Genomic DNA, 21,799 nt, shown 5'->3' on the forward strand with positions numbered 1-21,799 from the left:
TAATGTTTGTTAAGAGGAACGTTGGATAGTGGTCAGTAGTGCTGTCTGTGATTATCCCTGATTTAAGGGGAGCTAGTATATTAGTCCATATATGGTTAATTATGGTTGCACTTGTCTCAGTTAGCATGGTTGGTTTTCTTAAAGTTGATATGAGAAGTGTGTTGTTCATATTGTTGATGAAATTAGTTACTGGCTGGTCATCTGTTAGGCCAAGGTTAATGTTGAAGTCTCCAGCTAGGAGAAGGTGGTGCTTGTTCATTTGACTGATTGTTATTAGTGTCTTTATCATTAAAATCTGGGATGTTTGTAAGAGGTATCCAGTAAATGGCACCATTGTTATAGGAGTCTAATGGTTTTTTACAGTAAAATTTGCAAAAATATATTCTCCATATTCATCATTATAGCAAGTGGTGTTACAACTTGGTATGGTCTGCAGTCGTGTATTGCTGTGCATCCCAGTATTTGTGTATACCTGAATAAACTTACTTTTATTATTCTTACTGAAACTTGGCTTAAACATGACAGAAAAGACTTTGCCTTGCCTGCACAGATATAACTAAAGCCAGATATAAGTAAAGGTCTGAGTAAATAGGAGGAGGCACTGCAATCTACTACTCCACTGAATTATGTATTACTCTACATGTGCCAGGGATGAATATGGTGAGGATATATTTCCTAAATTTACAACCAAAAACTTATAGACCATAATTAAGAGTGGAACAGTCTTCAGGTTACCTCATACAAATACTTCAGCCAACAGTGACGAGGTAATAATTAACAAAGAGCTGAGTAAATATCACCTGGTGTATTCAACATAAACCTCATCCAAGGAAGCCAGCTTCACAAACACTATGAACAACTGCTTATTATTACCATCTCTGACTAAGAATTTCTGAGACCATTGCCTCTTTAACTGACCATGTCTGGATTAATATAATATCACCTCTCAAAGCATGGATAATCAGAGATAACACCACTGACCACCACCGCACCTCTCTTATTACCAACTTACTAATGTTTTGTAATAATTTACGTAAGAAAATATTTTGTCTCCAGGATGAGACATCAGTAAATAACCATTTAAGCATTAAGTGGCCTTGACTGGCATAGACAGTTTGCTGACAGTCATGAAATTAATGAAAGCATCAGAATTTTTCTTAAGAAACACAAAACCCCTACAATAGACATTGTTCAATTAAAAACTAAACAGAGCAGTGCAAATTTATTATTATTATTATTATTATTATAATCAAGGGGAAAGCGCTAAACCCGGAGGATTATACAGCGCCTGGGGGGGGATGTGGAAGGCATTCAGGCCTAATTCGGGGAACTTGAGCACAGATCCAATTTCCTAGATCAAGAGCCCCTCACCAACATCAAGGAACCTTCCTTGAGGGGAGAGCAGTGCAAAGAAACTAAAATATCTTATGGCTTGCAAATAACATCTTCAGATCCATTGATAAAAAAAAAATCAATATGAAAAACAGTTCAAACCGACCAAACTGAGGTAATTCACACAAGTAAATTACGTAAGATAACCCAAAAAGAAGTCAGACTCATTACCACTGGGGTCCTGGATAAACATATGGATAATATAGAAAAGTGGCAGGTCATCTGTAAGTAAGTAAAGTGAAGTAAAGTAAGTTTATTTAGACACAGGTATACATAAGTAAAATTATCATACGTATAAATTACCCAAGATAACACAAATATGTCAAAGTGACTTATTTCCACTAGGGTCCTAGTAATATCTTATTATTCAAACCAAAACATATTATCTTACCTGAATTTGCGTGGGTAGCTTCCTGCAGAGTAGAGGTTGGTAGCGAGGTACCTCCACGGGTACTTGTCAAGGTAATGGTGACCAAACCCGTCCAATGATATGACCAGAACTTTCCTACGAGACATTATCTTGAGTGAAGGTTCCATCCCGGCCGTCCTGCACACATCAACCATCAGTAACAACCATATACTTAACAATATTATTTGTCCCCACTCCATTTTGACATGTAGAAAGCACCTACAGACGCCTGTGCGCCTGAGTGTCATCCCTGAACACCTGTCAAACCTCTCACTAACACCTGTGTCTTGTAAACATAAATTATTACAATTTTCAGTTGGATACGATCCTACCTCTTCTATGTAATTTAATTTATAATTCATTATGGCATTACATCAGAATATTCAAAACAAAGTTAACTATTCATTTAAGATGTAATTTTTATAAAAAATATATATGAATATAAATATTGTTTAGATTGAGAGTACTTAGTGCGACTGAAATTATTTACTGGGTTGGTAACTTGTTATCAAGAGTAACTTAAGTTGGATATACCCAGCCAGTGACAGGAAGCTGGTCTGGTTTTACTAAATTATCCAAGAACAAGACTGTATTTATGTATACCTGTGCCTGAATAAACTTACTAACCAATCCATTTACGAGGCCTTGGCCCAGTGACGCAGATTAATCTTTCCTCATCTCTAATACAGCGTTGGCTGGAAATAACTTATTACCACCGTTTGTTATTTTGCTTGTGTGTGACCTAATTCATGTCTCCATGAATACTTCATTACTATAAAACACCTCAATTACTGGGAGCGCTTGAGGTTTCTAAACCTGTATTCCCTGGAACGCAGGAGGGAGAGATACATGATTATATACACCTGGAAAATCCTAGAGGGACTAGTACCGAACTTGCACACTAAAATCACTCACTACGAAAGCAAAAGACTTGGCAGACGATGCACCATCCCCCCAATGAAAAGCAGGGGTGTCACTAGCACGTTAAGAGACCATACAATAAGTGTCAGGGGCCCGAGACTGTTCAACTGCCTCCCAGCATACATAAGGGGGATTACCAACAGACCCCTGGCAGTCTTCAAGCTGGCACTGGACAATCACCTAAAGTCAGTTCCTGATCAGCCGGGCTGTGGCTCGTACGTTGGTTTGCGTGCAGCCAGCAGCAACAGCCTGGTTGATCAGGGGCTGATCCACCAGGAGGCCTGGTCACAGACCGGGCCGCGGGGGCGTTGACCCCCGAAACTCTCTCCAGGTAAACTCCAGGTAATAGCTCATTACTATAGCATTACTATAGCTCATTCTAGCTCAATACATAGTCAATACCAAATTCACTAGTTTAATTAAGTTAGTTTAATATGTTTATTATGCACCCCATACCCATCCTGTGGGCGGTAGTCAAAAGATTACAAAGGTACATAATGGGTCCAGGGACTGGACTCAAAGTTTTGATAGCTGAGCAAGTTACAGAGGTAATGAATTCACAATTTACAAAGGTAATGAACTCACAATTTACAAAGGTAATGAACTCCAGGTAGGTCTAGTCACAATCATGACAAGTTACAAAGGTATTTACAGATTACAGAGACACATACACACACAGTGAAGAAGTGAAGAGGCGGGGCCATGAGCTAAGACTCGACCCCTGCAACCACAAATAGGTGAGTACACACATACACAAACTCATACACACACACGCACACACACTCATACACACACACACACACACACACACTCATACACACACACACACACACACACACACACACACACACACACAGGAAGAGAGAGAGGAAGAGAGAGAGGAAGAGAGAGAGGGAGAGAGAGAGGGAGAGAGAGAGGGAGAGAGAGAGGGAGAGAGAGAGGGAGAGAGAGAGGGAGAGAGAGAGGGAGGGAGAGAGAGGGAGAGAGAGGGAGAGAGAGGGAGAGAGAGGGGGAGAGAGTGAGAGAGAGAGAGAGAGAGAGAGAGAGAGAGAGAGAGAGAGAGAGAGAGAGAGAGAGAGAGAGAGAGAGAGAGAGAGAGAGAGTAGGGAAAAAGGCTATGAGAGAGAGAAATGCAAGGGAAGGAAAAGATAGGAGGGAGTGAAGGCAAGAGCGGGGAGGGGAAGGTCTGTGGGGGAGGTAAAGGTGTGTGGGGGGTGAGGGGACGCGGTCAAATTCCAAGGATCAGCTGTGTGTACTCACCTAGTTGTGGTTACAGGGGTTGAGACTCAGCTCCTGGCCCCGAGTGTATGTGTGTGCGAGCGTGTGTGTGTGAGCACATCAGTTGTTTATATGTCCCGCACTTGATAAAGCTCGTCAAGAAACAAGAGAAAGTACAAAGGTTTGCGACAAGGTTAGTTCCAGAGCTAAGGGGAATGTCCTATGAAGAAAGATTAAGGGAAATCGGCCTGACGACACTGGAGGACAGGAGGGTCAGGGGAGACATGATAACGACATATAAAATACTGCGTGGAATAGACAAGGTGGACAAAGACAGGATGTTCCAGGGAGGGGACACAGAAACAAGAGGCCACAATTGGAAGTTGAAGACACAAATGAGTCAGAGAGATAGTAGGAAGTATTTCTTCAGTCATAGAGTTGTAAGGCAGTGGAATAGCCTAGAAAATGACGTAGTGGAGGCAGGAACCATACACAGTTTTAAGACAAGGTTTGATAAAGCTCATGGAGCGGGGAGAGAGAGGGCCCAGTAGCAACCGGTGAAGAGGCGGGGCCAGGAGCTAAGACTCGACCCCTGCAACCACAAATAGGTGAGTACAAATAGGTGAGTACCAGGTTCCAGCTGCTGCTACTACTTCTCCATGTGCCTCGTTGTGCTCCGGGTTTTCTCGTGTTTACACGGTCTCTCTCTCTTACGTGCTAGAACTTTAATTTGTGCCATCAATCCTATACGATACATCCCTCTAGCGCCTGGAACCAATCTTGGGCGGAAAACATTATATACTGAGTCAAAAAAGGAGAATTAGTGTGCACTGCCTAGCAGAGTTTACTGCCAGAGGGGAATCATAGGCCTGTGTTCCGTGTGCAAAATAATAATAATAGAACTTTTCTTTGTCAGAGGAAAGAAAGTCTCCCTGATAACATTGTGTATACATAGTGTATAGTGTATACTACAGTGGCTCCCTAGTATATAGATGATAAAGGCTAAAGTGTCATTTGAAAACAGGTGAATTTGTAAATGAAGTGATAAGCCTATAGAGGCAGGTGCCAGAAGTCGCCAGAAACTTACCACAGTGGTCAGCTGTTTTAATAATCTTCCTGGCCTGCTAGTGTACTCGCATATAATCTAGTGATACCAGTGAATAGCAGAATACAGTGTTGTAGTAGCAACTAACCAGTATTATAATGGTACTTAGTGGAGTGGAGTGACTTTCATTAGTTTCTTTTTTCTTGAAATACCAGACGTATACTGTGAATTTCATATAACCTGTAGTTACCAGCGGTTGCAATATAAGATAAGATAAGATAAGATTTCGTTCGGATTTTTAACCCCGGAGGATTAGCCATCCAGGATAACCCAAGAAAGTCAGTGCGTCATCGAGGACTGTCTAACTTATTTCCATTGGGGTCCTTAATCTTGTCCCCCAAGATGCGACCCACACCCAGGTACCTATTTGCTGCTAGGTGAACAGGACAACAGGTGTAAGGAAACGTGTCGAAATGTTTCCACCCGCCGGGAATCGAACCCGGGCCCTCTGTGTGTGAAGCGGGAGCTTTAGCCACCAGGCCACCGGGCCACAACGAGAAGCAATTATTACTACAGAAAAAGCGTCCTTCCTCCAAAATTTCCACCAGTCAACTATAGTGATAATATAGCATTTATTGTGGTGGAGACGAAAAAAAAAAACTAGAAAAGCTAGATACAGCGATTGATAAACAAGGGTTGAGGCTCGACCGTTCGTCACTGTAGGAGCTGCCAGAAATCACCGGCTCTTCAACACGCAAGTTATACTTCTGTATCAATCAAATCACATATTACTCAGGTAGATAATTTCTAGTAGATCCTTCATGTGTTAGCCCAAATCACCGACTAGTATATTTTAAATAAGTGACCCACTGATCAGATCAGATTGACTGGTCCGAACCCTCGACTGGTCCGAACCCTTGATGGTCCGAACCCTTGACTGGTTTCAAATGGTTTCGTTTGACAATAAAGCAGACTGTAAACGGATGGGGTTGTAGGCGCCCTTATCAAACACAAACAATAAATATAAATCAGGAACGTACACGGTAAGCTGTCCAATTAGTTAGAAATAGAAATACAAATAGCTAGAGCTTCATTTAAGGAGGTTATTAAAAGAGTATTCAAGAGGTTGCTAGTAGAATTACAGTAAATCAACCACTCAAATCATTATGAAGCTCTGTATAGTCTGCAGTCAATCAAACAAATGGGCTTTCACATGGATAAATTGTCATTTTTGTGGAAATTGGTGTCACGCCCCTTGTGCAGATATCCAAGAACTAGCTACAAGCAGTATGAAAACAGGGAAGTGTTTTTGGGTATGCCCAAATGAGGAAAATCTGTGGACTAAAATCACAAGGGTATTAAAAGAGGATAACATCAAAGCTGCTTTCATAGACAACCTGGAAGCTTTCTACAACAGATGGGAACATAAAAAGTCTGGGCTGAATGATACTGCCCTTGATACTGGCCATGTAGTCAGAAACTGTAAGGCTGGAGGTGATGTCCTGGTAGTCAGTAAATGTGGGGCTGATAGTGCTGTCCTGGGAGACAGTAATGGTGAAGCTGGAGGTGCTGTCCTGGGAGACAGTAATGGTGAAGCTGGAGGTGCTGTCCTGGGAGACAGTAATGGTGAAGCTGGAGGTGCTGTCCTGGGAGACAGTAATGGTGAAGCTGGAGATTTTGTCCAGGTAGTCAGGAATTATATGCAGTAAGGAATACATATAAATGACCTCATAGGGTACAGGAGCCGTAGTGGGGAAACAAGTGTAGTCAAAGATAAGATAAAACCAATATTGCAAACTAGAAATACCACAGGAAATAGCAAACAAGAGGACTCCACTAGCTATAGTGAGGATATATTACCAAAAACAACTGGTGGGAGCTCCATTGTTGATGCTAGGGAGGATAGGAATAAGACAGGGAAACATGCACCAACAGGGAATACAGTCACAGAAACAAAAGGCAAACGGAAACCAAGCCTGTGCACATACTATGCACTTGGTATCTGTAGACATGGGAAATCTGAAAAAAACAGACGGGACGTGCAACTATGACCACCCTAGAAAATGCCATGCCCATATGACAACAGGAAAATGCAAACTCCCTTCCTGTAAGCTTTTTCACCCTGAAATGTGTACCTCTTCAGTACAGGAAAGACTGTGCTATAACTTAAATTGCCAGGCACACCATCTAAAGGGTACAGAAAGATACAAAACATCCAGGCCATGGGAAAACCTGGGTAGCCACAGCCACTCAAGAGGGAGAGGTTTTTTAGTGCCAGGAAGGAAAAAAAACTGGCAGGAAATGGCAGAAATCGTACACCAAATCCAGTCATTCCTGGAGTGGAACCACAGATACTAATGCCGGAAAAAAAATCCCCCCCCCAGTACCAACAATACCACCAGTCCGATGACATTCTTCTTTGCAAATATACAGGGTCTAAAGCCAGCAACAAACAACAAAATACTTTTCATCCGTGGACTGCTTGCAGAGGCAAAGGCAATGTTCGTGGCTTTCACTGAGACCAACATAAAGGATCACTTGGACAACGATATATGGATCCCAGGTTACAACCTATACAGATGTGACAGAGTGATCAGGCAAAAGGGGGGGGGAGGTTGGCCTGTACATTGCAGAGTCACTTGTTTGCACAGAACTGCTTAATGCCTCAAATGATGTAGTGGAAGTTTTAGCAGTAAAGGTCGAGAACCAAAACCTAGTCATTGTGGTAGTCTACAAGCCTCCGGATGCAACATCCCAGCAATTCCAGGAACAGCTGTTAAAAATTGACCACTGTCTGGAAAATCTTCCAGCTCCTGCACCCAACATCTTGTTCCAGGGGGATTTCAACTTAAGGCACCTAAAATGGAGGAATATAGCAAATAATATTGTTGCAGTAATAACACCAGGAGGCAGCTCTGATGAAAACTCACACTCACACGAGCTTTTAAATCTCTGCACAAAATTCAATTTAAACCAGCAAATAATAGAGCCTACTAGACTGGAGAATACACTAGACCTCATCTTCACTAACAATGATGATCTGATAAGAAATGTCACCATATCAAAAACAATATACTCAGACCACAACATAATTAAGGTTCAGACATGTATGCGTGGAGCCCCAGACCGACATAATGAGACTAGTCACGAGGGAGCATTCACAAAATTCAACTTCAATAAGAAAAACATAAAGTGGGACCAAGTAAACCAAGTCCTAACCGATATAAGCTGGGAAGATATACTAAGCAACACAGACCCCAACGTACGCCTAGAACAGATTAACTTGGTGGCACTCGATGTATGCACAAGGCTTATTCCTCTAAGAAAAAGGAGGAGTAGATGTAAAATAGAAAGAGACAGGCGCTCCCTTTACAGGCGACGGAAAAGAATAACAGAGCGGCTAAAAGAGGTCAATATATCTGAAATGCGTAGGGAGACACTGGTCAGAGTAATAGCAAGCATCGAACTCAAGCTAAAGGAATCTTATAGGAGTCAGAAATCGCGGGAAGAACTAAAGCCATAAATGAAATCGAAAGAAACCCAAAGTATTACTTCTCCTATGCCAAATCAAAATCGAGAACAACATCCAGCATTGGGCCTCTACTTAAACAAGATGGGTCCTACACAGATGACAGCAAGGAAATGAGTGAGCTACTCAAGTCCCAATATGACTCAGTTTTTAGCAAGCCGCTAACCAGACTGAGAGTCGAAGATCAAAACGAATTTTTTATGAGAGAGCCACAAAATTTGGTTAACACAAGCCTATCCGATGTTATCCTGACACCAAATGACTTCGAACAGGCGATAAATGACATGCCCATGCACTCTGCCCCAGGGCCAGACTCATGGAACTCCGTGTTCATCAAGAACTGCAAGAAGCCCCTATCACGAGCCTTTTCCATCCTATGGAGAGGGAGCATGGACACGGGGGTCGTCCCACAGTTACTAAAAATAACAGACATAGCCCCACTCCACAAAGGGGGCAGTAAAGCAACAGCAAAGAACTACAGACCGATAGCACTAACATCCCATATCATAAAAATCTTTGAAAGGGTCCTAAGAAGCAAGATCACCACCCATCTAGAAACCCATCAGTTACACAACCCAGGGCAACATGGGTTTAGAACAGGTCGCTCCTGTCTGTCTCAACTATTGGATCACTACGACAAGGTCCTAAATGCACTAGAAGATAAAAAGAATGGAGATGTAATATATACAGGCTTTGCAAAAGCCTTCGACAAGTGTGACCATGGCGTAATAGCGCACAAAATGCGTGCTAAAGGGATAACAGGAAAAGTCGGTCGATGGATCTATAATTTTCTCACTAACAGAACACAGAGAGTAGTCGTCAACAGAGTAAAGTCCGAGGCAGCTACGGTGAAAAGCTCTGTTCCACAAGGCACAGTACTCGCTCCCATCTTGTTCCTCATCCTCATATCCGACATAGACAAGGATGTCAGCCACAGCACCGTGTCTTCCTTTGCAGATGACACCCGAATCTGCATGACAGTGTCTTCCATTGCAGACACTGCAAGGCTCCAGGTGGACATCAACCAAATCTTTCAGTGGGCTGCAGAAAACAATATGAAGTTCAACGATGAGAAATTTCAATTACTCAGATATGGTAAACACGAGGAAATTAAATCTTCATCAGAGTACAAAACAAATTCTGGCCACAAAATAGAGCGAAACACCAACGTCAAAGACCTGCGAGTGATCATGTCAGAGGATCTCACCTTCAAGGACCATAACATTGTATCAATCGCATCTGCTAGAAAAATGACAGGATGGATAATGAGAACCTTCAAAACTAGGGAGGCCAAGCCCATGATGACACTCTTCAGGTCACTTGTTCTATCTAGGCTGGAATATTGCTGCACACTAACAGCACCTTTCAAGGCAGGTGAAATTGGTGACCTAGAAAATGTACAGAGAACCTTCACGGCGCGCATAACGGAGATAAAACACCTCAATTACTGGGAGCGCTTGAGGTTCCTGAACCTGTATTCCCTGGAATGCAGGCGGGAGAGATACATGATTATATACACCTGGAAATTTTTTTTTCCGGCATTAGTATCTGTATCTGTTGGTTTGGAGTGGAGGCCATCGACTGTTTACCTGGAGTTTACCTGGATACACAGCAATTCACAACTGCAGACCAAACCAAGTTGGGGGTGGTATTGCAATCTATTACTCTAACCAATTATCTTGTATTAGCACCAATTGCTTTAGTGATGAATATGGGGAATACATTTTTGCTAATTTTACTGTAAAAAACCTTAAGACACCTATAACAATCGGTGCCGTTTACCGGATACCTCACACAAACATCCCAAATTTCAGTGAGAAATTAAAGTCACTAATAACAAACAGACAAATAAATAAGCACCACCTTCTCTTAGCTGGAGACTTCAACATCAACCTTGGCTTACTAGATGATCAGCCTGTAACTGATTTCATCAACAATATGAACAACACACTTCTCATACCAACAATAACTAAACCAACCAGGCTCACTGAGACAAGTGCAACCATAATAGACCACATATGGACCAATATACTAGCCCCCCTTAAATCAGGGATAATCACAGATAGCACTACAGACCACTACCCTACTTTCCTCCTGGCAAACATTAGTAAACCACCACTTGAATACAACAAAGTCTCATTTAGACTCCATGACGAGGCCTCAATAAGGAAGTTCACAGCTGACCTAGAGACTGTTGACTGGCCTACAGAATTCTCCAAGGCCAATGGTATTGATGACTGGACAGACATTTTTCTTAACAAATTACTTAGACTATACAACAAACATTGTCCTATAAAAACGAAACAGATCACAAACAAACGGCTTGGTTGCCCATGGCTAACCAGCACCATTCTGAAATCCATTGACAAGAAACACCAATATGAAAAGCAATATAGACAGGGCTTAATACACAAAGATATTCTTAAACACTATTCATCAGTTCTCACCAAAGTAATAAAGAAAGTCAAACAACTATACTACTCCAGTAGATTCACAGACACTAGAGGAGATATAAAAAAGACCTGGAAAACACTCTCTCAGATTCTAGGGACCCACAAACTGAAAAAAACAAGAATATTGTCCTAACTAAACCTAATGAAACACCACTACATCCCACTGACATAGCTAACAAGATAAACGACGTCTTCTCAACCATAGGATCTAATCTCGCCAATAAAATCCCACATACCAATGCCCATGCCCGGGACTACCTAGATGGGAATTTCCCAAATTCCTTCTATCTTGCACCAACTGAGCCCACGGAAGTCACCGAGATTATAATGTCACTTAAAAATAACTCAGGGAATCTGTCTCATGTTCCACCATTACTGTACAAGCGAGCGGCCCATGTCCTTTCACATGCTATATCATTACTTTTTAACAAGTCACTAGAAACTAGCACCTTCCCGAAACTACTCAAGATGGCAAGGGTTACACCAATACATAAAGGTGGTGACCCTACAGACTTAAACAACTATAGGCCAATATCTAACTTACCATTGCTATCCAAAATCTTTGAGAAACTCGTGCACAGGAGACTGTATTCATTTATAATGGCACAAAACATACTCAACCCCTGCCAATTTGGATTCAGGAAAAACAAAAGCACTAATGATGCAATCATAAAAATGCTAGATCTGCTTTACACAGCATTGGAAAATAAGGAATATCCACTAGGAATTTTTATTGACCTAAGAAAAGCTTTTGACACAGTAGACCACGACATCCTACTCCACAAACGTGACCATTACGGTATAAGAGGCCATGCGCTTGCTTATTTCAAATCTTACCTTACTAATAGGTATCAGTATGTCACCATTAAAGACACAGCATCAACAACACGGCCACTTGATACTGGAGTTCCGCAGTGAAGTATCCTTGGACCCCTGCTCTTCCTCGTATACATCAATGATCTTCCAAACGTATCCCAACACCTGAAACCCATTCTCTTTGCTGACGACACGACTTATGTCATCTCTCACCCTAATCTTGCCACCCTCAACACCATTGTTAACGAGGAGCTGATCAAAATATCGACTTGGATGACCGCCAATAAACTTACGCTTAACACTGACAAAACCTACTATATTATGTTTGGTAGCAGAGCAGGAGATGCACAAATTAACATTAAGATTGACAACACTCTAATTACCAGACATAATGAGGGCAAATTCCTAGGCCTATACCTTGACAACAACCTGAATTTCAGCACCAATATCCAACATATAACCAAAAAAGTATCCAAAACGGTTGGGATCCTCTCCAAGATATGATACTACGTGCCGCAAAATGCCCTTCTCACACTATACCACTCACTTATTTATCCATACCTCACCTATGCTATTTGTGCTTGGGGATCAACTGCAGCAACACACCTAAAGCCAATAATCACCCAACAAAAAGCTGCAGTAAGAATAATCACTAAATCCCATCCCTGGCAACACCCCCCCCCCCACTCTTCATAGATCTAAACTTACTCCCTGTTCAGTACATCCACACTTAGTACTGTGCAATCTACATCTACAGGGCCTTAAACTCTAATATCAACCTTGACCTAACACACTTTCTTGATAGTTGTGACAGAACCCACAGGCAAAACACCAGACACAAACATCTCTACGACATTCCCCATGTCCGACTAAACCTTTACAAAAATTCAATGTATGTCAAAGGCCCTAAAATCTGGAACACCCTACCTGAGAACTCTAAAACTGCAGACACATTCATCACCTTCAAAACTACCATTAGAAAACATCTTATCTCCCTGATGCATCCCGTCAACTAACTACACGAATACTACCTGGTGGTTCACACTTTCACTCACCCATTTGACCATAAACAGAAGTATTAATCTCAATCTTAAAATAATGAATCCTGTGATACTCCAATACTGAAACTATGTATTGTGCCAAAACAAAATCATTCACATTGCTAAACTCACAAACTAGTATTTAGTCACTTAGCCATAATACCAACTTACCTCATAATTTGTAATACTATTTTAAAATTAAGAATTAAACTAAGTCTGCCCGAAATGCCTAGCCATGCTAGGTGTTCTAGTGGTACACTCTGTAATCATTATTTTACTACATGTAAACCACACAATAACCAAATTCTGTAAACTCAGCATTGTAATCCTTATGGAGAAAAAACTTTGAATTTTGAATTTTGAAGGTATAAAAAACGTGGCTCGTGGCCTGGTAGGCACCGCTCTCGCTTCATGTACACTCAACCACTGTATTTATTTTGTACAACCATGTATCATGTCCAAATAATAATAAATAAATAAATAAATAAATACACTGAGTGTCCGTGATTCGATTCCCGGCAAGGGTATACCTGGAGTATACCTGGAGTATACCTGGAGAGGGTGGAAACATTGGACGTGTTTCCTTACACCTACTGTCCTATTCACCTAGCAAGCAGGTAGGTACCTGAGTGTTAGCCGACTGGTGTGGGTCGCATCCTGAGTTTACCTGGAGAGAGTTCCGGGGGTCAACGCCCCCGCGGCCCGGTCTGTGACCAGGCCTCCTGGTGGATCAGAGCCTGATCAACCAGGCTGTTACTGCTGGCTGAACGCAATCCAACGTACGAGCCACAGCCCGGCTGGTCAGGTACCGATTTTAGGTGCTTGTCCAGTGCCAGTTTGAAGGCTGTCAGGGGTCTATTGGTAATCCCCCTTATGTATGCTGGGAGGCAGTTGAACAGTCTCGGGCCCCTAACACTTATTGTATTGTCTCTTAACGTGCTAGTGACACCCCTGCTTTTCATTGGGGGCATGTTGCATAGTCTGCCAAGTCATTTGCTTTCGCTGTGAGTGATTTTCGTGTGCAAGTTCGGTACTAGTCCCTCTAGGATTTTCCAGGTGTATATAATCATGTATCTCTCCCGCCTGCGTTCCAGGGAGTACAGGTTTAGGAACCTCAAGCGCTCCCAGTAATTGAGGTGTTTTATCTCCGTTATGCGCGCCGTGAAGGTTCTCTGTACATTTTCTAGGTCAGCAATTTCACCTGCCTTGAAAGGTGCTGTTAGTGTGCAGCAATATTCCAGCCTAGATAGAACAAGCGACCTGAAGAGTGTCATCATGGGCTTGGCATCCCTAGTTTTGAAGGTTCTCATTATCCATCCTGAGGAACAAGATTGAGGACCCCAATGGAAATAAGACCTTAACAGACTCTAGATGACACACTGACTTTCTTGGGCTATCCTGGGTAGCTCACCCTCCAGGGTTAATTAAAAATCCGAACAAAATCTTATCAGTGTTACTTGTTATTTCATTAATTTACATAAAGCTTTTGATATAGTTGACCATGATTTGTTGCACATAAAATTATCGCACTGTGGTATAAGAGGGCACTCCCTCAACTACTTAAAGTCATACCTCAGCAACAGAAGCCAATATGTGTACACAATGGAGCAAACTCTTCCACACAACCAATTACAGTTGGTGTCCCACAGGGAAGTGTCCTTGGCCCTCTTCTCTTTCTCATTTACATAAATGACCTACCAAATGCATCGCAACTACTCAAACCCACACTATTTGCAGATGACACTACATACGTCTTCTCTCACCCGAGCCCAGTCATACTAGCCAATACTGTAAATACCGAATTACAGAAAATATCTATCTTGATGATTAACAAACTTACTCTCAATATTGACAAAACCTACTTCATTCAGTTTGGGAACAGAGCTATAGATGTCCCTCTTAACATAATAAACGGATTACCTGTCACAAAGCTCACAGAGGGTAAATTCTTAGGAATCCACCTTGATAATGTACAACAAATTTCCAAGAAAATCTCCAAGACCGTAGGCATGCTATCGAAGATACGGTTCTTTGTTCCACAGTCAGCCCTCCTGGCCCTATATCACTCTCTTATTTACCCCTATCTCACCTATGGAATTTGTGCATGGGGCTCAACAACAATAAATCATTACCGAACAAAAGGCTGCAGTCAGAATGATAAATTCCCACTACAGGCAGCACACTCTACCAATATTCAAAACTCTAAACCTACTCACCGTACAAAACATCCATACTTATTATTGAACCTACTACATACATAGAACACTTAACTCGGATATAAACCCTCCCCTCAAACTTCTCCTTACCAACCTCAACAGAACACATGACCATAACACTATGTAAAAAAGGCCCAAAAATTTGGAATTCATTACCTGTGAATTCCTTACATGCCAATATGTCCATCATTACACTAACTGAAACCTGGCTAAAGCCTGATAGTACAGATGTCTATGCCATTCCTGGTTACACAGCCATACACAACTGTAGGCCAGACCAACAAGGGGGTGGCACAGCCATATACTACTCAGACCAACTAGAATGTATCACTAATACTTGCACAAGGGATGAACATGGGGAATATATAATAGCTAAATTCAAATCCAAATACCTACAAAAACCTCTCACATTGATAAACATCTACAGAGTTCCACAGTCAAACATTAGCCAATTTAGTCAAAAACTAGGAAGTATGATAACTGATGCACGCATGAACAAAGATCACTTACTACTCTCAGGTGACTTCAATATAAATCTCCTGCAAGACCAGGACCCACACGTTACTGAATTCACAAACACAATGAGTAACTGTATGTTACTACCAACAGTAACAAAACCTACAAGAGTTACAGAGACTAGTGTTTCCCTACTTGACCACATCTGGACCAACACCATATCCCCTTTAAAATCAGGCATAATTACAGATAATACCACAGACCACTACCCTACTTTCCTCATAACAACTCTTGGTAAACTACCCCAAGACACTACTAAAGTCACCTTCAGACTTCACAATGAGGCAGCCATTAATAACTTCACAACAGCATTAGCAAACATTGATTGGCACACTGAGCTAGAAATCTATACAGATATTGACGAATGTATTAATAATTTTCTAAAAAAGACCCAATACCTCTATAACAAGCACTGCCCTAAAAAAACTAAACAGATGACAGCAAAGAGACTGAACAGTCCCTGGCTAACACCCAGCATTCTCAAATCCATAAATACAAAACACCAATATGAAAAACAGTACAGAATGGGTCACATAACCAGAGACCAAACAAAACGTTACTCGTCAATCCTAACCAGCCTGATAAGAAGGGCAAAAAAAATTGTATTATGAGAACAGATTATCCAACTTACGAGGTGATATAAAAAAGACCTGGAAAACCCTATCAGAAATTCTGGGAACAAAAAAGATATCACGAAATAGCGAAATAAAATTAGCAAAATCAGATGAACCCCAACTCCCACCAACAGAAACAGCAAACAGACTCAATGATTTCTTCTCCACTATAGGACAAAACCTTGCCAATAAAATCCCAAGCTCAGATACCCCACCAAATGACTACCTCACCGGCAACTACCCGAACACACTGTTCCTAGCTCCGACTAACCCATACGAAGTCTCCCTTATTATCAATGCACTAAAAAACAAGGCAGGAGATTTAAGTACCTTACCACCCTTTATATACAAAAAAGTGTCACAAGTGCTATCTCCAATCATTGCAACACTCTTTAACAAATCCATCGAATCCTCCACCTTCCCTACAGTACTCAAAATAGCAAGGGTCACCCCGATCCACAAAGGAGGAGACCAAACAGAGTTGAATAACTATAGGCCAATTTCCAACTTACACCCTCTCTCAAAAATCTTCGAAAAATTAATTCATAAACGAATCTACTCCTACCTTATCTCCCAAAACATACTCAACCCCTGCCAATTTGGTTTCAGGCCTAATAAAAATACTAATGATGCTATTATACACATGCTAGAACATATATACACTGCAATAGAGAAAAAAGAAGTCCCACTGGGGATCTTCATTGACTTACGTAAAGCTTTTGATACAGTTGACCACGACTTGCTCCACGTAAAATTGTCACACTATGGTATAAGAGGGCACTCCCTCAACTACCTCAAGTCATACCTCAGCAACAGAAGCCAATATGTGTACGCAAATGGGGCAAACTCTTCTGCGCAACCAATTACAGTTGGTGTCCCACAGGGAAGTGTCCTTGGCCCTCTTCTCTTTCTCCTATACATAAATGACCTTCCAAATGCTTCGCAATTACTCAAACCCACACTATTTGCAGATGACACTACATACGTCTTCTCTCACCCGAGCCCAGTCACACTAGCCAATACTGTAAATACCGAATTACAGAAAATATCTACCTGGATGAGGACTAACAAACTTACACTAAACATTGACAAAACCTACTTCATTCAGTTTGGTAACAGAGCTACAGATGTCCCTCTTAACATAATGATAAACGGATCACCTATCACAAAGCTAACAGAGGGAAAATTCTTAGGAATCCACCTTGATAATAGACTCAAATTTCATACACATATACAACAAATTTCTAAGAAAATTTCCAAGACTGTAGGCATACTATCGAAGATACGGTACTATGTTCCACAGTCAGCCCTCCTGGCCCTATATCACTCTCTTATTTACCCCTATCTCACCTACGGAATTTGTGCATGGGGCTCAACAACAATTAACCATCTCAGACCACTAATTACCCAACAAAAGGCTGCAGTTAGAATGATAACAAATTCTCACTACAGGCAGCACACTCCACCAATATTCAATACACTAAACCTACTCACCATACAAAACATCCATACTTATTACTGCACCTATTACATACATAGAATACTTAACTCTGATATTAACCCTCCCCTCAAACATCTCCTTGCCAACCTCAACAGAACACATGACCATAACACAAGGCACAGATCACTCTTTGATGTTCCTCGTGTTCATCTCACACTATGCAAAAACTCAATGCACATAAAAGGCCCTAAAATCTGGAATTCATTACCTGTAAATATAAAAGAAACACTACCTGTTTATAAATTCAAGTCTCTACTCAAAGATCACTTACTCACCCAAAACCAAATAAATACTGAATAACTGAACCTTATAAATTGTATATCTTAAATGTTTCTCACAATTATATCACATAAATGTTAAACCTAAAACCGAATCTAACTTTATTATTTTTTTAAATACACTACCTAACAGAATCCTTCATATGACTGAATGCAACCATATGACCTGTCTTTGTAATACTCACTTGTGTTTTATAGTAATCTGTTTACATTAATGTTTTATCACTGACTTCATCATTGCTTAGTTAATCTTAAGTTAATTTTAAGCCAGCCCGTAATGCTATGCATAGTATAAGTGGCTTTGGCATGCTGCTCTTATCTGTATTTTTTTGTACCTCTGTATGTGTGCTCAAATTTATAATAAATAAATAAATAAATAAATAAATAAAAATACAAAAGAAACACTGTTTATCAAATCAAGACTCTTCTTAAAAAACACTTACTCATCCAAAACTAAATAAATATTGAATAACTGTATTTCATAGATGTATAACTGTATTTCATATTATTATTATTATAATCAAGGGGGAAGCGCTAAACCCGGGGGATTATACAGCGCCTGGGGGGGGGGATGTGGAAGGCATTCAGGCTTAATTCGGGGAACTGGAGCACAGATCCAATTCCCTAAATCAAGAGCCCCTCACCAACATCAAGGAGCTTTCCTTGAGGGGTGTATTTCATAGATGTATAACCAGTGACCCTCAACCTATGTTTTTAATTGTAATGCTACAAATTTGTACAGATATAAAGCTTCATAATTGAAATGTTCAAATTTCATTGTTTAAAATACTCAATTGTACTTCATTTAGTAAATTGTTTACTGTAATTTTTACCACTGAATATATCATAGCTTAGTTAATCTTTAAGCTTGCCCATAATGCTCTGTATACAAGGGGCTTTTGGGATGTACGCCGGTGGCCCGGTGGCTAAAACTCCCGCTTCACACACGGAGGGCCCGGGTTCGATTCCCGGCGGGTGGAAATTCCGACACGTTTCCTTACACCTGTTCACCTAGCAGCAAATAGGTACCTGGGTGTTAGTCGACTGGTGTGGGTCGCATCCTGGGGGACAAGATTAAGGACCCCAATGGAAATAAGTTAGACAGTCCTCGATGACGCACTGACTTTCTTGGGTTATCCTGGGTGGCTAACCCTACGGGGTTAAAAATCCGAACGAAATCTTATCTTATCTTAACTGTGTATCATATCCAAATAAAATTATTATAGCTATCAAACCCTCAAGGGAGGTTCCTTGACGCTGGTGAGGGGCTCTTGATCTAGGGAATTGGATCTGTGCTCCGGTTCCCTGAACTAAGCCTGAATACCTTCCATCCCCCCACATGCGCTGTATAATCCTACGGGTATAGCGCTCTCCCATGAATATTATTATTATATCAGTTATCAAAACTTTGCTGCCCGATCCCTAGGCTCATTAATGTACCTCTGTAATCTTTCGACTACCGCCCACAGGATGGGTCTGGGCTGCATAATAAACATATTAAACTAACGTTGGTTTTAGCCAAATTAACAAGTCCGGCAGCATTCCAATATCATAAAACCCATTACACATTCAAGAAGTATAAACGAGATGCTACACAGTGTTAAAAGTAAGATAGGGACCCATTACACATTCAAGAAGTATAAACGAGATGCTACACAGTGTTAAAAGTAAGATAGGGACCCATTACACATTCAAGAAGTATAAACGAGATGCTACACAGTGTTAAAAGTAAGATAGGGACCCATTACACATTCAAGAAGTATAAACGAGATGCTACACAGTGTTAAAAGTAAGATAGGGACCCATTACACATTCAAGAAGTATAAACGAGATGCTACACAGTGTTAAAAGTAAGATAGGGACCCATTACACATTCAAGAAGTATAAACGAGATGCTACACAGTGTTAAAAGTAAGATAGGGACCCATTACACATTCAAGAAGTATAAACGAGATGCTACACAGTGTTAAAAGTAAGATAGGGACCCATTACACATTCAAGAAGTATAAACGAGATGCTACACAGTGTTAAAAGTAAGATAGGGACCCATTACACATTCAAGAAGTATAAACGAGATGCTACACAGTGTTAAAAGTAAGATAGGGACCCATTACACATTCAAGAAGTATAAACGAGATGCTACACAGTGTTAAAAGTAAGATAGGGACCCATTACACATTCAAGAAGTATAAACGAGATGCTACACAGTGTTAAAAGTAAGATAGGGACCCATTACACATTCAAGAAGTATAAACGAGATGCTACACAGTGTTAAAAGTAAGATAGGGACCCATTACACATTCAAGAAGTATAAACGAGATGCTACACAGTGTTAAAAGTAAGATAGGGACCCATTACACATTCAAGAAGTATAAACGAGATGCTACACAGTGTTAAAAGTAAGATAGGGACCCATTACACATTCAAGAAGTATAAACGAGATGCTACACAGTGTTAAAAGTAAGATAGGGACCCATTACACATTCAAGAAGTATAAACGAGATGCTACACAGTGTTAAAAGTAAGATAGGGACCCATTACACATTCAAGAAGTATAAACGAGATGCTACACAGTGTTAAAAGTAAGATAGGGACCCATTACACATTCAAGAAGTATAAACGAGATGCTACACAGTGTTAAAAGTAAGATAGGGAACAGGACACAAGGGACACAATTTTTTGTTTTTCGATTTAACTGACTTAAGCATTTGTTAAAATTAAAGTTCAGACGAAGAATTCCGAAATTGTCAATTATCAATTTGTGAATATTATAACACTGATAATTGTATCATAATATTCTTTGATTTGAAGACCCATAATAAAAAATATAAAGGACACATATGAACATAATAACAGCCGAACACTGCAGCAGACCTACCTGTCCATACTAGGCAGGTTTTTCTCGAGTTCAAACTCACTATAACTGGAGAGTGTACTTGGAGAGGAATTCGGGGGTCAACGCCCTAGCAGCCAGGTCTGTGACCAGGAATTGCGGTGGATCAGAACCTGATCAACAAGGCTGTTACTGCTAGTCTCGCGTAACCTGACGTACGAACTACATCCCAGCTGGTCTGGTACTGATTTTAGGTGCCTGTCCAGTGCCTTCTTGAAGACAGTCAGGGATCTATTGGTAATCCCCCGTATGTATGCTGGGAGGCAGTTGAACAGTCTTGAGCCCCTGACACTTATTGTGTTGTCTCTTAGTGTACTCGTGACACCCCTGCTTTTCATTGAGGGAATGTTGCATCTCCTGCCGAGTCTTTTGCTTTCATATGGAGTGATTTTCGCGTGCAAGTTTGGTACTAATTTCTCTAGGATTTTCATGTATCCCTCTCGCCTGCATTCCAGGGAATACAAGCCTAGGAATTTCAACTGTTCTCAGTAATTTAAGCGTTTTATCGTACATATATGTGCCATGAAGGTTCTCTGTACACTCTCCAGGTCCGCAATTTCACCTGCCTTGAAAGGTGCCATTAGTGTACAGCAACATCCCAGCCTAATTTTGAACGTTCACATTATCCATCTATCATTTTTCTAGCAGATGTGGTAGATACATTGTTATGATCTTTGAAAGTGAGATCCTCTGACATTATCTCTCACTGGCCCTTCACATTACTTTTTCGCCTTATTTTGTGGTTGGAATTTGTTTTATACTTCGATATACATGTAGTTTTAATTTCCTCAAATTTTACATATTAGAATAACTGAAATTTCTCCTCATTGAACTTAATATTGTTGTCTGCGGTCCATTTAAAGATTTGGGTGACGTCCGCCTGGAGTCTTGTAATGTCTTCGATGGAGGACACTGTCATGCAAACTCGAGTGTCATCTGCAAAGGAAGACACGGCTTA

At 40.9% G+C, this 21,799-nt stretch overlaps 1 protein-coding gene across 5 annotated transcripts in view; it reads right to left on the reverse strand.

The window, feature by feature from the left end:
• Positions 1-21,799, reverse strand: part of LOC128703811 (bis(5'-adenosyl)-triphosphatase enpp4-like) — a 260,010-nt gene that overhangs the window by 178,578 nt on the left and 59,633 nt on the right. For 3 of the 5 annotated variants that reach the window (XM_070103754.1, XM_070103752.1, XM_070103753.1), the window contains exon 1: positions 1,784-2,095. In XM_070103754.1, coding sequence (XP_069959855.1) covers positions 1,784-2,049 — 266 coding nt within the window. In that variant the 5' untranslated portion in view covers positions 2,050-2,095. Of the gene's footprint in view, positions 1-1,783; positions 2,098-21,799 lie in introns of those variants that run through there. The other 2 variants (XM_053798654.2, XM_070103755.1) reach the window with 2 other exon arrangements.

The sequence above is a fragment of the Cherax quadricarinatus genome, chromosome 87, assembly GCF_038502225.1.
Source record: "Cherax quadricarinatus isolate ZL_2023a chromosome 87, ASM3850222v1, whole genome shotgun sequence".
Taxonomy (NCBI): Eukaryota; Metazoa; Arthropoda; class Malacostraca; order Decapoda; family Parastacidae; genus Cherax; species Cherax quadricarinatus.